Source organism: Artemia sp. Qi Xiang Cuo, chromosome 12 (assembly GCF_049724085.1).
Source record: "Artemia sp. Qi Xiang Cuo chromosome 12, ASM4972408v1, whole genome shotgun sequence".
NCBI lineage: Eukaryota > Metazoa > Arthropoda > Branchiopoda > Anostraca > Artemiidae > Artemia > Artemia sp. Qi Xiang Cuo.
In genome coordinates, this window is record NC_142805.1 from 36,572,707 (window position 1) to 36,589,658 (window position 16,952).

General features: G+C 36.1%; 1 protein-coding gene across 3 annotated transcripts in view; it reads left to right on the forward strand.

Annotated features, from left to right (window-relative positions):
- The first annotated feature begins 5,581 nt into the window (after nucleotides 1-5,581).
- The window catches only part of LOC148946074 (E3 SUMO-protein ligase PIAS1-like), a 32,945-nt gene continuing 21,574 nt past the window's right edge, over nucleotides 5,582-16,952 (forward strand). The window contains exon 1 of one of the 3 annotated variants that reach the window (XM_089098061.1): nucleotides 5,582-5,716. In XM_089098061.1, the coding sequence (XP_088954187.1) occupies nucleotides 5,713-5,716 (4 nt within the window). In that variant the 5' untranslated portion in view covers nucleotides 5,582-5,712. Of the gene's footprint in view, nucleotides 5,717-5,744; nucleotides 5,767-14,346; nucleotides 14,715-16,952 lie in introns of those variants that run through there. The other 2 variants (XM_089098064.1, XM_089098063.1) reach the window with 2 other exon arrangements.

Below are 16,952 nucleotides of genomic sequence, written 5' to 3' on the forward strand. Positions count from 1 at the left end.
GAACTTCTAAATTGTTATAATCATGCTTTGGCTTCATCTACGTTCCCCAATATCTGGAAATGTTCGTCCCTCCTACCAATCCTAAAGAAAAATAAACCCAAAGATAACCCTGAGTCCTATAGGCCCATAATGATTACTCTCGTGATGGGGAAAATAATGGAGAAAATGATCTAATACCGACTCCTCTGGTTTGTTGAAAAAAATAAAATGATACCTCACACTCAAACTGGATTCAGGAAACACCACTCCGCAACAGATGCTTTCATTTTGTTAACAAATGCAATGAATAAATAATTCTAAAAAAATAATGTTCTATTTGTAGCTTTCCTGTATTTTGAAGGGGCATATAACAATTTGAACTATCAAACCTTTCTTACTAAACTTGCAAACCTTGGACTACCCCCCACGCTAGCATCCTTTATAAAATCGTTCATAGAAGTACGATGTTTCATTGTTTGTTTTGGTTCAGCCTCTTCACCCCAAAAGACAATAACCAAAGGCCTACCTCAGGGAGCAGTCCTCAGTTGCCTCCTTTTTGCCCTATATCTCTGGGACATGAACCTCCCCCACACGAATCTACAATATGCTGATGATCTGGTACTATGGTCATCTGGCAACACCTTTGAGATAGCACAGTCAAATCTGCAAAAGTCACTTTTCCAATTTGAAAAATTCTCTCAACATTCAGATTTACCCATTGCACCTACCAAGTCAAAAATAATCCAATTTCACCGAAAGTGAAACCATGTTAATGCAAAACTAACTCTAAATGGAACAACTATTTCAGAAGATAATCATATTAATTACCTAGGTCTCATGCTTGACCAAAAACTTAACTTCCACCTCCACATTTCAAACACAATAAAAAAATGCTATAGAAAAGCAAATATACTAAAAAGACTTCTTTCCACACCCTGGGTCTGTAAGGAGAAAATCTTACTCCAGTTTTATAAATCACATATAAGACCCCATATTGACAATGGGCTCATTGTTTATGCTGCATGTGCAAAGAACCAGATGAAAAAAATTGAAACAGCACAAAATGATATAACGCGTCTCATATTTGGTCTTAGAAACCCACAAGCTCCAAGTTTTTGCTTATGGAGAGTGGATTAACAACAATAAGGGAGAGACGTACCTTTCTCTTGACAAAACATCTTACAAAAATTGAATCAAATAGCTCACACACCCTACATAATTGGTTAAGAAATCCAGCCATGTATAGAGGCATTGCAGATGAGTATGCAAATATTCAGAAGAAGTTCCCCGTACCGGCAAAGTCTATTGCACCTACTTTCCCCCACTCCCCTCCATGGAATTGGTCAATTCCCATAATAAATACTGATTTCTCAAAGTGGAATAAAGATTTAACCCCCATTGCTTTTGTCCAGAAAAAATTTGCTGAACTTAATACAATTACCTATAAAAACCACTTCCAAATATTTTTTTATGGGTCAAAAATGAATGAGAAGGTAGCAAGTGGTGCTTTCCTGCCTCACCTGAAAATTGCAATGGGTGAGAGATTATATAATAATTTATCTATAATATCTGCTGAGTTAAATGCGATAATCATGGCATTAGAACACCTTAAGGAAAACCAACCTTTGATTGCAAATTCATATAATATTATAGTATATTCCGACTCTTTATCAAGTCTTGAGTTGCTGGCCTCAGCTCCTCAGTATAAGTTGGACATTGACACTTATCATTGTCCCAGTATTATGGATAATCTTGTTTCAAGTGGCATAAGAACTTATTTTCAGTACATTCCTAGCCACTCTGGTATAAGTTGTAATCATCAAGTTGATGAAATAGCAAAAAATGCTATAAATATTGACCAGCCAAGTGGGAGACCAAGCCTGATTAGAGATATTTACCGATGGAGACTATCAGATATTAATTTTAATAAGATTAATCCTATCCTTTCCCCCTTTCCCAATAAGTATTTTTCTAAAATTTATCATAGAATTCGTTCTGGAACAAATGGACTAAATTTTCTTACATTCTCGTATAAGTTTCCTAATTCAAGTGGTTCAGTTCCCCTGTCCCCTCTTTGCAGGCATTGTAATATGAATAATGAAACAATTGACCATTGCCTATTTGAATGTAATTTGCTGACGTCTGCACAACAAACCTTGCTTTGTAAACTGCTAAAATGCTTCAAACACCACAAAATCTCACTATCAGCCAAGAGCCTAGCCAACTATACCTGCACACAGAGCATAGAAATCGACATCTATCATCTTAAATTTGAACTCCTAGAGTCGAAAGATCTACTGAAAGATATCTGAAAATATCCAATAAATATGAGGCAATCAAGCCAGTAGCTCTGTAGCCCACAGAGTGAATCAAAAGGAAAAGGGCTAAATAGCATTACTGAAAAGCCCGCCTGCTGTTAAATAGAAGAAGAAGATACCCAGATGCAAAAAAAATGAAACAATACAAAATGATATAATACGTCTCATATTTGGTCTTGGGAAACCCACAAGCACCACGTTTCTGCTTATGGAGAGTGGATTAACAACAATAAGGGAGTTACGTAACTTTATCTTGACAAAACATCTTACAAAAATTGAATCAAATAGCTCAAAAACCCTACATAATTGGTTAAGAAATCCAGCCATGTATAGAGGCATTGCAGATGAGTATGCCAATATTCAGAAGAAGTTCTCTGTACCGGCAAAGCTTATTGCACCTACTTTCCCCCAATCCCCTACATGGAATTGGTCAATTACCATAATAAATACTGATTTCTCAAAGTGAAATAAAGATTTAACCCCCATTGCTTTTGTCCAGAAAAAATTTGCTGAACTTAATACAATTACTTATAAAAACCACTTTCAAATATTTGTTGATGGGTCAAAAATGAATGAGAAGGTAGCAAGTGGTGCTTTCCTTCCTCACCTGAAAATTGCAATGGGTGAGAGATTGTATAATAATGTATCTATAATGTCTGCTGAGTTAAATGCCATAATCATGGCATACAAACACTTTATGGAAAATCAACCGTTCAGTTGATGGTTTTGGTTTGATCTGTAATGTTCTTACAAAAATTTGTCAGTTTGTTTCTAACCCCATCTCACACATAACTAACCTCTCTCTTTCTTCTGGTGTTTTTCCTCATTTATTTAAGGTTGCTAATGTTGTACCTTTGTTTAAAAAAGGTTATTCATCGCTAATTTCAAATTATAGACCTATTTCTCTCCTTCCTGTAATTTCTAAGGTTTTTGAAAAAGTAGTGTATTGTAGACTCTCTTCATTTGTATTTAGTACTAATACGACTGCAGGTAATTCTCTCATAACTAACCATCAGTATGGCTTTCGTCCCAGTTTTTCTACCTTGCATGCACTTGCAGATGCAACAGAGTCTGTGCGTGTTAACCTTGACAAGGGCTTGTGGGTTTTGGGTCTATCTCTTGACTTTTCAAAGGCATTTGATATGGTTGTTCACTCTGTTCTTTTGTCTAATTTATCTTCATTTGGAGTGCATGGAGTCCCACTTGAATGGTTTAGGTCTTATCTCTCAGGGAGATCTCAGTATGTTTCGGTTAATGGTACCTCTTCCTCTTCTTTGCCTATTGTGAAAGGTGCCCCACAGGGCTCTGTGCTTGGACCTCTTTTGTTTTTAATTTATATTAATGATCTTGTTGATGGTCTTCATCCCCTTGTGCACCCTATTATTTTTGCTGATGACAGTAACTTTCTCATTGCTGCAGTGGACCTAACATCTGCCACGTCCCTAACTCAAGGTCTTTTTGATAAAGTAACAGATTGGTTCTGGTCAAATAGTATGACTCTCAAAAGCCAAAAAAGTGCCATTGTGCACTTTAGGGCCCCTTATAGTATGAGAGACGTAAGAGAACCAACTATCCTGACTTATGGGAATGATATTATACCGCAAGCTACTATAGTGAAATTTCTTGGTGTGTATCTTGACTGTTTTCTTTCTTTTAAACCACATATAACTCATACCCGTTCCCTTTCCTACGCCAATCTTCAATGTTATACAGGGTTAACTCATTTCTTCCCCCAGATTTTATGCTTTCTCTTTATTATGCTTTTTTTTTTCCTTACCTTTCCTATTGCTGTTCTGTCTGGGGTAGTACTAATAAATCTCTTCTCTGCTCACTTCAAAGAGCCCAAAATAGGGCAGTGAAGGCTACTTTTCTTCTACCTCGTTTTTACCCTTCCTCTGATCTTTATAATGATACTGGAATAGCTCCGATGGATCGTATTGTGGGTAAAAGTTACCTTTATTTAGCACATTCTGCTTTTCTAGGTACACTTCCACCATCTCTGCAGCAGTTTTTCTTTCTGTCAGGCTCAGGTAGGTACTCTTCTTTTTTACGTAGCTCTTATCGCAGGTTCATTTTTACCTAAGCAAACATCGACAGCATGTCAGAGGTCTCCTGTTTATCAATCTATTTTACTATGGAACTCCATCCCTCCTGATGTCCCTCTATCTCTTTCTGCAAAGGCAGTTTCTCACTGGGTATTTCCAGTATAGTATTTCCCCCCTTTTTTTCTTCTTTTTTTTTGCATTATATCCAAATTTATATGTCTTTTTTTCATTCAATATATTTTTCTGATTTTTTTTTTTTTTTTTTTTAATTTAATTCTAATTTCCAATCTACTCTTCGTTTATATATTATTTTTTTTTCAGTTTTTTTTGAATTTTCCTGTTAATTCTCCTATTTTAATAAATTTCTCTTGATCCATTTTTTTTTTTTTTTTTTTTTTTCTGTTTTTTTTATGTGCTTTATAATATTGTCTTATTTGTTTTGTTGGCCCTTTACAAGCTGAGCTTCTTGGGCGTGTATAAACTTTAAGTTTGTAATTGTTTTTTTTTTTTTAGTATTAATAAATTAATTGATTGATTGCTAATTCAAAAAATATTATAGTCTACTCCAACTCTTTATCAAGCCTTGAGTTGCTGGCCTCAGCTCCTCAGTAAAAGTTGGACATTTGACACTTATCATTGTCTTAGTATTATAGATAATCTTGCTTCAAGTGGCATAAGAGCTTATCTTCAGTGTATTCCTAGCCACTCTGGTATAAGTGGTAATCATCAGGTTGATGAAATAGCAAAAAATGCTATAAATATTGACCAGCCAAGTGGGAGACCAATCCCCATTATAGATATTTACTAATGGAGACTATCAGATATTACATTTAATAAGAATAATCCTATCCTTTCCCCCTTTCCCAATAAGTATTTTTCTAAAATTGATCATAGAATTCGTTCTTGAACAAATGGACTAAACTTTCTTGCCTTCTCGTACTAGTTTCCTAATTCAAGTGGTTCAGTTCCCCTGTCCCCTCTTTGCAGGTATTGTAATATGAATAATGAAACAATTGACCTCTGCCTATTTGAATGTAATATGCTGACGTCTGCACAACATACCTTGCTTTGTAAATTGTTAAAATGCTTCAAACACCACAAAATCTCACTATCAGCCAAGAGCCTAGCCAACTTCTTCTTCTTTCTTCTTCAACTATACCTGCACACAGAGCATAGAAATCGGCATCTATCATCTTATATTTGAACTCCTTGAGTCGAAAGATCTACTGAAAGATATCTGAAAATATCTAATAAATAGGAAGCACTGAAGCCAGTAGCTCTGTGGCCCACAGAGTGAAGCAAAAGGAAAAGGGCTAAATAGTATTACTGAAAAGCCCGCCTGCTGTGAAATAGAAGAAGAAAAAGAATTAATGCGTGAGTTTTTTTTTTTTTTGTACCTTTGGAATAAAAGAAATTGTGGATAAGTAAGCTTAGTCAACTATACATATTCTTAGCATAGGCTATAGGCATATCTGCCAAACCTGAAAAACGGTAAATATCTACCAAATCATTATTGACACGCATAAAGTGAATATACCACTCAATGCCTTTTTTTATGCTGATTACAAATATATCCTAATAATCATTTCTATCAGAAATGAATTTCAGCCCCCCCCCCTATATTGACCAATTCAGGGTATATTTTTATACATTAGGGGGGGGGGGCAAATTTAGTTGCTCTGGTAACTTGTAGGTAATTTTTAAATTTACCCCCCCCCCTAATGTAGAAATATATACCCTGAATTAGCATATATAGCGGGGGGGCTGAAATTCATTTCCGATAGAAATGATTATTATATTTGTAATCAGCATAAAAAAAGGCATTGAGTGGTATATTCACTTTATGCGTCAATAATCAGTAATGCGTCAGTAAGTCAATAATATGATTTGGTAGATATTTACCTGAAAAACTTGCAAGGTAATATGGAATCCATCAAGTATTAACACCTAAATAGGTGTTTTGACTTTTAATAAATATAGACCTCTGGCTGTACAGTTTTATTTTAGTGGCCACTATCCATTTCAAAGGTTCTAAAGACCTTGACAATATCAATATGGGTGTAAATAACTAGGCTATTGAAACATCAGAATTTGTAGCCTACTCCTGTCTTGCCAGCCTAGCTTCATTAAGGCACTACCCCATAAACTTGGACATTGCACAACTTGGACAGTTATTTAGGTTAAGATGTAGCAGTAGCCCCAGACCTCAGGTATGGTTAAATTTTACCAAATCATATTATTGACTTCTTCTTCTTCTAATTCACAGCAGGTGGGCTATTCAGTTAATACTATTTAGCCCTTTTCTTTTTGCTTCACTCTGTGGGCTACAGAGCTACTGGCTTGGTCCTCTCTTATTTATTAGATATTGTCAGATATCTTTCAGTAGATCTTTTGACTCAAGGAGTTGAAATATAAGATGATAGGTATCGATTTCTGTGCTCTGTGTGCATGTATAGTTGGCTAGGCTCTTGGCTGATAGTGAGATTTTGTGGTGTTTGAAGCATTTTAACAGTTTACAAAGCAAGGTATGTTGTGCAGACGTCAGCATATTACATTCAAATAGGCAATGGTCAATTGTTTCATTATTCATATTACAATGCCTGCAAAGAGAGGACAGGGGATTTGAACCAAGAATTAGAAGACTTATATGAGAATGCAAGGAAATTTAGTCCATTTGTTCCAGAACAAATTCTATGATAAATTTTAGAAAGATTCTTATTGGGAAAGGGGGAAAAGATAGGATTAATCTTATTAAAATTAATATCTGATAGCCTCCATCGGTAAATATCTCTAATTGGGATTGGTCTCCCACTTGGCTGGTCAATATTTATAGCATTTTTTGCTATTTCATCAACCTGATGATTACCACTTATTCCAGAGTGGCTAGGAATGTACTGAAAATAAGTTATTATGCCACTTGAAGCAAGATTATCAATAATACTGAGACAATGATAAGTGTCAATCTCCAACTTATATTGAGGAGCTGAGGCCAGCAACTCAAGGCTTGATAGAGAGTCGGAATATATGATAATATTATTTGAACTTGCAATCAAAGGTTGGTTTTCCTTAAGATGTTCTAATGCCATGATTATGGCATTTAACTCAGCAGACATTATAGATAAATTATTATATAATCTCTTGCCCATTGCAATTTTCAGGTGAGGAAGGAAAACACCACTTGCAACCTTCTCATTCATTTTTGACCCATCAGAAAATATTTGGAAGTGATTTTTATAGGTAATAGTATTAAGTTCTGCAAATTTTTTCTGGACAAAAGCAATGGGGGTTAAATCTTTATTCCACTTTGAGAAATCAGTATTTATTATGGGACTTGACCATTCCATGGGGGGGATCGGGGGAAAGTAGGTGCAATAGACTTTGCTGGTATGGGGAACTTCTTCTGAATATTGGCATACTTATCTGCAATGCCTCTATACATAGCTGGATTTCTTAACCAATTATGTAGTGTGTGTGAGCTATTTGATTAAATTTTTGTAAGATGTTTTGTCAAGAGAAAGCTACGTCTCTCCCTTATTGTTGTTAATCCACTCTCCATAAGCAGAAACTTGGTGCTTGTGGGTTTCTTAAAACAAGATATGAGATATATTATATCATATAGTATTGTTTCAATTGTTTGTATCTGGGTCTTTGCACATGCACCATAGACGATGAGCCCATAGTCAATATGGGGTCTTATATGTGATTTATAAAACTGGAGTAAGGATTTCTCCTTATAGCCCCAGGGTGTGGAAAGAAATCTTTTCAGTATATTTGTTTCTCTATAGCATTTTTTTATTCTGTTTGAAATGTGGAGGTGGAAATTAAGTTTTTGGTCAAACAATAGACCTAGGTAATTATCATGATTATCTTCTGGAATAGCTGTTTTATTTAGAGTTAGTTTTGCATTAGCATGGTTTCGCTTTCAGTGAAATTTGATTATTTTTGACTTAGTGGGTGCAATGGGTAAATCTGAATGTTGAGAGAATTTTTCAAACTGGAAAAGAGACTTTTGCAGATTTGACTGTGCTATCTGAAAGGTGTTGCCAGATGACCATAGCACCAGATCATCAGCATATTGTAGATTCGTGTGGGGTAGGCTCATGTCCCACAGATATAGGGCAAATAGGAGGCGACTGAGGACTGCTCCCTGAGGTAGGCCTTTGGTTATTGTCTTTTGGGGTGAAGAGGCTGAACCAACACAAACACTGAAACTTTGCACTTCTATGAACGATTTAATAAAAGATACTAGCTTAGGGGGTACTCCAAGATTTGCAAGTTTTTTAAAAGGATTTGGTGGTTCACATTGTCATATGCCCCTTTAAAATCTAGGAAAGCTGCAACTAGGACATTATATTTTGAGAAAGATTCATTGATTGTATTTGTTAGCAGAATGAAAGTATCTGTTGAGGAGTGGTGTTTCCTGATTCCAGTTTGAGTGTGAGGGATCATATTATTTTTCCCAACAAACCAGAGGAGTCTGTGATAGATCATTTTCTCCATTATTTTCCCCAGCACAGGAGTAATCATTGTGGGCCTATAAGACTCAGGGTTATCTTTGGGTTTATTTTTCTTTAGGATTGGTAGGAGGGACAAACATTTCCATATATTGGGGAACATAGAAGATGTCTAAGCGTGATTATAACAATTTAGCAGTTCTTGTTTGTATGAAGGTGTGAGATTCTTTATCCATGTAGGGTGTAAATTGTCATAGCTGCTGCTAGTTTTGGTCCTAATATGATGTATTGCATTATTCAATTCCTGGATTGAGAATGGATTAGTTATGTACTCGGATCCTGGGCGTGGTTGGTAACTTGGGTTCATAGGAATTGGGGACAGTTTGCTTTGATTATTTGGTGCTAGCTTATTAACAAAAAGAGTTGCAAATAGGTTAGCTTTTTCATTATCATTGTCATAATGGGTATTATAATGGGTATAAGCTCATACAGGAGTGGGTTGGGGGAAGTCTTTTTCCCACAGATGTGGCTTATAACTTTGTGTATAATTGGCTCATGTGTTTCTCTGGAGAGATTATTTGCAAAATTATTCCAGTATTTATATTTAGCATCTATCATAGTCCTTTTTAGATTAGATTCTGCTTGTAATTTTTTTAAATATGTAGTAGGTGATGGTTTTTTTATGAATTCTGTCCTAGCTGCCTTTTTTATCCTCCATTTATTTAGGCACTCATTTGTCCACCATGCTTTAGGAATTTGTTTAGGGAAAGTTTTCTTAGGTGTTGTCTTGGGGATAGCATGATTAGCTGTATTTATTAGTAAAGATGTCAAGGTTTCAGCATGTGTGTCTACTGTTGTGTTTGAAATGCATGAAATTTGGGTGAAACTTGTAATTTCATCATTTAGCTTATTTTGGAACATAGACCAAGTTGCTTTAGTGTTGATATATTTGGAGGTATGAGATAGAGTTTCAGCAGGTTTATTTAGGGAGCAAACTATAGCCTATCCAAATTTCACTTTAAATTAACTCTATGGACTAACAAATGGTTATCTTTACCTTTAAAACCAATACTGCACTTCAACTGACCCCAGTGTCTGAAGAAATCCTAAAAATCTTTGGTAACAACAACACAATCAATCAAGTTGAACACCTTACCATCATGTGAATAACTCATGTGAATAACTGTGTGTAAAATTCACAACTGGTTTCACACCTGTGTCACAACTGTGTGTAAACAACTGTTTGTCACAACTGTGTGTAAAATTCACAACTCTATCAGTTATACAGGTACATATACCACTCTGGCCAAGTGTATTGTGAATTTTTGTTGGGGGAGGGGGTATTTTTTCAGGGGGTTTTACAACAAAAATTCAAACAAACCACATCAAAAATTTGTTTTTAGGCATTTTTGTTATGTTTTTGAACTTCAAACTTTTCAAAAGACATGTGCTATCTTGTCACTGCATCAAGGTTGAAATAGAGTCTTGCCTCAAATGATGTCAAAAGGCCAGACTTGGAATATGCTGTAGCAAATGAAATTGAAACCCTGCCATCTTGGATATAACAAAACAATTATTTGAAAGACTGGCTTACTGTTTTTTCGAAGACACCCCAATATCTTGCTTCCTCCACCTGAACCCACTAGCCAAGCCATAGCAAGTGGCTTAAACAAAGTAGTTCTTTCAAAGTTTTTGATAATCTACTTGATATCTATGTTAGGCATAAATTCCAAGTGGATATGGAATATTGATGAGACTGGCATCCCTATGGTTTTAAAATTGCAAAAAACAGTGACAAAAACAGGAGTTAAACAGGTGCAACAAAATGTTTCTGCTGAGCATGGAGAAAATATGACTCTGGTTGGCTTCATCAATGCAATTTGCAGACATATCCCACCAGTAAGATTTTCCTGCAAAAAAATTTTCAAGCCTGAGATTGTACAAAGAAGTTCTCCTAGCTCCCATGGGCAACCATTGGGCTGGGTGATTGGAAAGACCTTTTTGTTGGCTTTAGAACACCTTTGGAAGCATTATCAGTCTTCTAAGGACAATCCTCACCTCCTTTTGCTTGATAATCATGATAGTAACCTTTCCCCAAGATGTATTTCTTTCTGAAAGGAAAACAGTATTGCTCTTCTAACTTTTCCACCACACTGTTCTTATTGACTTCAACTCTTAGATATTGGTGTTCTTGGTCTTTTCAAGAGTAGTCTGAAGGTAAAGTCTATTGAATAGCTCTGATTAAATTCTCAAAAAAGGGTGTCTATTCCCCAGTTGGCTGAGCTTTGTCGTATATCCTAGCAAACTTGCTTCTTCTTTCAAAAAGGCTGAAATGTGACAAAAATGTGTTAAGTGAGATGGATTTCCTCATATTGAAAGTGACAGAACACTTTATTCAAAATCAAGCAAGTTCAAATCAGGCAAATTCAAAAGCCTTGGAACATGATAAAATACATAATTTTGGGGTCAATGCTAATATATCGACTCCTGGGGTGATCAACTGATGCCAGTCCACCTCCCAGGCCATCAACCATAATCCCCATTGTAAGTTTACCAGAAAACCCCCACAAATGATTGGACATATCCCTCATACAGGACGTGTTCATGCAAGCTCTTATAAGTATTGCAAAACTGGAAGAACCAGGATACTCAATAACACACCAGAAAAGGATGAAATTGAGGCAAAAAAGCATAGAAAATAAGAAAAAAAAACTAAGGAAACACCCATAGTTAATCTCAAGCTTCATGATCAGTGAATCTAAACTATCCCCAAGGGTGGGGTTGGTTCAGACACTTTGACCAAGAGTATGAATGCAGATTTTGAGGAAATTTGAAGTAAAAAAAACTCAAACAATTCTTATTCTGAAAAGCATCTGCAGAACATTAATTTTCTGTTTTAGACTCATAAACAGATATGATGTTTGCAATTGCCCAATTTTGTCCAGTTCAACTCCAACCTCCCCAACAAGAAAAATGGAGAAGATTAACTAAATTTATGAAGTAGTAAGGATGTACAAGGTAGATTTCACAAAACAGCAAGGAACTTCCAGGAAGCAGAGAAAGAGTAAAATACTCACTGGTACCTCAGGGAAAAAAGCCCTGTTTAGGGGCATATTGCATCACTAACCCCCACCCCTGATGAATAGACATATAGCAAAGATTATGTACTGCCATCTAGCCAACTAGCAAACACTACCATTTTACAATAGTAAATACTAATCAAGTTGCAAAGAAATGAGTAGTGATATTGAAAATATAATGACAGTATGTGCAGTGGATTATACATTTATCTATCAGGGGGAGGGGGGATCAGTGAAGCAACATACCTTTAGGAATGAGATAAGTATTTTTGACTGTTTTAAAGTGGTTTCACATTTTTTTTTAGGATAGATTTTTTTTAGTCAAAAATTTTGGCATATTGGCTGTAGGCTATATCAGTCTTAATCAGACGGGGGAGAGGGCTGGGATAAAATTCCAAAGGCAACAATTATCATGTCTAGAAAGAGCATCGAAATCTTTTTTTTTTTTTTTTATGAAAAAATACCCCCTCCCCCCACCAAAAATCCACAATACACTTGGCCAGAGTGGTATATGTACCTGTATAACTGATGGAGTTGTGAATTTTACACACAGTTGTGACAGTTGTGACACAGGTGTGAAACCAGTTGTGAATTTTACACACAGTTGTAGGAAAAATGGAGAATATGCCTGGTTGAAATACTGTATTTTCACTTAATGCCCAGCAAATAGGGATATATGGTATCCTACCATTGTTATGTCTAGATGGTCTGAAGTTGGGAAGTAAAACACCCATGGTAATAGATTGCCATGATTTTGTAGGTATAATAATCTAGTTATAACCAGTACAGTATTTGGCTATAAAATGGCCCATAAGTTATTCACATGATGGTAAGGTGTTCAACTTGATTGATTGTGTTGTTGTTACCAAAGATTTTTAGGATTTCTTCAGACACTGGGGTCAGTTGAAGTGCAGTATTGGTTTTAAAGGTAAAGATAACCATTTGTTAGTCCATAGAGTTAATTTAAAGTGAAATTTGGATAGGATTACTATCTTGTGCATAGTTCTGAGGTTTATGGACTCCAGGATGAGAATTTAAGAGGAACTTTCCAGTAACAGTTGAATACAAAACTAAATATTTTAGATTTGGTACTGCAGGAGATGGATGAACTAGTTTAGGAAAATAATTCATGAAGTAGCAGAATTTGTCTTAGTGAGGTTGAGAAATGAGAGAAAGTAGTCAGTCTAAACTTCTCCCAGTTAAAGATGGGAATGGTAACTCAATTAACAACAAGGAAAGTGTTAAAGAGAGATGGAGAGAACGTTCTGAAAATTTTTCAAACCATGATAAACTCTTCAGAAATGAAATAGAAAAGAATTTTTAATTTTTTGACTATTTGGGTGTGAAAGAAGATTTGTTGGGTGAGTAGGAATTACAGACAGTATGAATAGCATTGAAAACAATAAGGCTATGATAGTAGAGTAAGTATTTTTGAAGTATGGTGGTTGCAAAGCATGGGTGTCAATCCATTGAAATAGGGGGGGGGGGGTAAATGTAATTTTGAAAATCTAAAAGTAGGCAATTCGTTTTTTTGTTTTCTCTCTGTGAAAATGCCAAAAAAGTATCTTTAGATGGAAACACAAAAAAAGATTTTTTTTATTTGTCTAATCTAGGAAGGGAGGGGGATCCCCTAGCCACCTTGGCTCTCTGATAGCTGATGTAAAGCTTTAGTGAGTCATATCCTTGTTTGATATACCAGGCACAGTACAGTAAAGTGGTTAGTGCTATGTACAAAAATAATATTGGTATATTTAAGTTACAAAGTGAGGTTAAATGTTGCTTTGGCATGGATTCAGCAGCTAAGCAAAGTAATGTCCTATCCCTGTTTTTATGGTTTATTTTGATTGATTTGCAAGAACATTATATGAAATGAAGAACCAAAACTCTCTTAGATTAAGAATATGCAGAAGATTTGAGTTAATTGGACATGGACATTTTAACACTTGAGGGTAGAAATTAAAATATGTGAAGACTGTATATGTTTTGGTTGTATTATATATTTCTCTATTTTGATACTGAAATTTTGTAATATTTCCCCAAAAAATCCCTAAATTTTTGAAAATTACTACTAAATTTCAAAGTTCTAGTGTTGAAGAACTTTAAAACTCAGCATATTTTAGAACCTTTCTGTAGAGGTCTGAAGCTCTCTATCTGCAAAATATGGCAGTTGTATTTTTACCTAGGAATGATGGTCATGAATGTTATGCACATATTTTTATTTTCAGGATTGATTGTATCAATTTGGTAGTTGTGGAATGTTATAAAATGGTTAATTTGAATCTAACTTTGAAAATTATAGAACTACTACTACTAACAACTCACTGCAGCACCAAGCTGCCTGAGGCCAACACTGCTAGGCGTGCTCCTCCCCAACTCCAATCTATTTAAAGCCAACCTCTTTACGCCCTCCCAAAAACTTGCCGTTTCACTTAAATATTTCATCACAACATCCTCCCACCCCATTTGTGGATGACCTGCTTTTCATTTTACCCTAGACGGTTGACCAACAAGGACTGTGTTCGGCAATCTGTCATCACATCTTTTTTTCCAGCTTATTCTTTGAAATATGGTCAGTCAGTTGGGTACCCAAAACAAGCCGTGGACAATTTCTCTGGATAACATATAGTACATCCTCCTCCATCTTTTGGATTGCCCATGCTTCAGAACCATACTTAACCACTTTCATCACTGTAGCTTCCAATTTTCTAATCTTGGCTCACAGACTTATCTTTCTATTCATCTAAACTTTTTTCAACTGTGGAAAAACATCCTGGGCCTTGGCTATTCTACTTTAACATCTTCACTGCGCCTTCTGTCTTTACTAATAATACTAACTAGGTAAGTGAAGCTGTCCACTTAATTGATCTTGTTTTTACCCAAATCACCTCTTCACCTTCATTTATTCCTTGTCTTTGGAACTTAGTCTTCTTAACATTTTTTTCAAACCTATTCTTGCACCCTGAAGTCTCTATATTTCTAAAAGTTCATTCATTTTGCTAAAATTTTCATTTAGGATGCTTAAATCATCAGCATAATCTATTCTAGGGAAGTTTTACTTTGCCAATTGATTCCATATTTTTTCCATTGCCTTTGCTATGCTCTTTAGGACAGAGTCCATCACAATGATCCATATAAATGGGGATAGGAAGCAAACCAATTAACTTCTGATTTAGTACAAAATCAGCTACTAATCTCATTTCCTACCTTAAATGCATTAATGTTATTCTTGTGCATACCCCTAGTCACTTTAATGTATTTATCTAGTAAACCATACAAGAATTGGACCTTTGTTAAAGTGGTTTGATGACTCAGGCACTTCCCAATTATTAATTTAAGAGTGAACATTTGGTTGACACATCTTCTTCTCCTCTTCCTAAACAATATTGTTCTTATCTTAACCTTTATGTACAGCTTCTTTAAGTCCAAAAAGTACAAACAACCTAAGTAATTTGCTTCCTACAGAAAACTACCTAATGCCTCTGTAATTACCACACTCACTCTTGTCACCTTTCTTGTAGAGAGATTTTATTAGAGTTTTCTTAAAATCGCTAGGTACCTCCCATTTTTCAAAAACATATTCATAATATTTAGTAATATATCTCAGACTTCATAACCACCATATTTAAAAAAAAACTCAATTACCACACTACCAGTACCTGAGGTCTTATTATTTTTTAATCCTTTTTTTATTGTGACTAATTCTTCCTCACAAAATAAATTTTCCTTTACCTTAATTCGCACTTTGGAGCGAAATAAGGTCCGTCCTGGATCTGTTCTGCTCCACGTCAATGATGGTAATTTGGAACGTCACTGTGTTATGGGCCCAGTGATGTTGCATTAGTTGGCAGCTGAGAGGGATAGACTATCCTACCTACATTTTCATGGCTTGTTGTTCCATTCTTTGTCAAGTCTTGACTTAAAGGAGGCTCTAGTGGATGCAATCACATTTTTGTCTTGAAGGTTGTTCAAGTTGTTGGAAATGCACTTGGTAAAAAAGTTTTGGCGCATTCTGATCTTTGCTCTTTGCTTTGCTAGCTTCTACAAGTGTCCTTTAGTGTTGTGTTGGCCAATATGTTTTGTGAGGAGGGTGTAGTTTGGTTGACTATTATATTTGTAGGTCAGCATCAGATCACATCTGTGACGTTTCTAGACCAGCGTTGGTAGTTTTAGGTGCTCCAGTCTCTTATCATACACCATATTTTGCAGACCAGTGATGCATTTGGTGGCATGTCTTTGAACTCCTTCAGTTATTCTGTTGTCATGCTTGTAGGAGGGGAGGTCAGACAGGCTCCAAAATCCAAGAACAGCCTAACAGTAGCCTTGTAAAGTCTCAGGAACACAGTACGGGAGTGGCTGGTGATAGTGCATTTCAGCAGGCATAGACTTGAGTTAGCTTTTGACTCCGCTAATTGCCAATGCCCTTGGAACTTCAGCTGCTCATCAACAAGTACTCCCAAGTCTTATTCTTCATGACTGGTTTGTAGCTGAATATCAGACTGCGACTTCTGGTCATGCATTGTATACTGGTGGTGAGGATTGTCATGGCCAAAATAGAAGACACTGCATTTATTGATGTTGAACTCAAGCAGCCATTTGCTGGTCCAGTTCTGGATTCTCTGGAGGTCTAATTGCAGGCTTTGTTGAACGGCTGGTCCGAAAAGCTTGGAGTCATTGGCGTATAAGTGTGATGTTATTTGTGGCTTCCTTTGTCATATCATTTATGTAAATGAGGAAGAGGGTGGGGCCTAGGATAGTACCCTGAGGAACTCCACTGACAACGTCACATGGTTTGGAGAATACTTTATCACCATTATTGGTGAAAAGTTGGACCTGCTGCTCTTGGTCTTTCAGGAAATTCATCACCCATTCTACTACATCAGTGTGGATGCCAACTGCCGATAATTTGGCTTTAAGGTGTCTGTGGGGCACCTTGTTGAACGCTTTGGCGAGGTCAAGCAAAATGAGGTCAACAGGTACTCTTCTCTCCAGAAGTTCAGTGATGATATTGTAAGTTTAAAGTAAGTTGGTCTTCACTGGCTTTCCCGAAAGGAAGCCATGCTGGTCTGGTTACAGTAT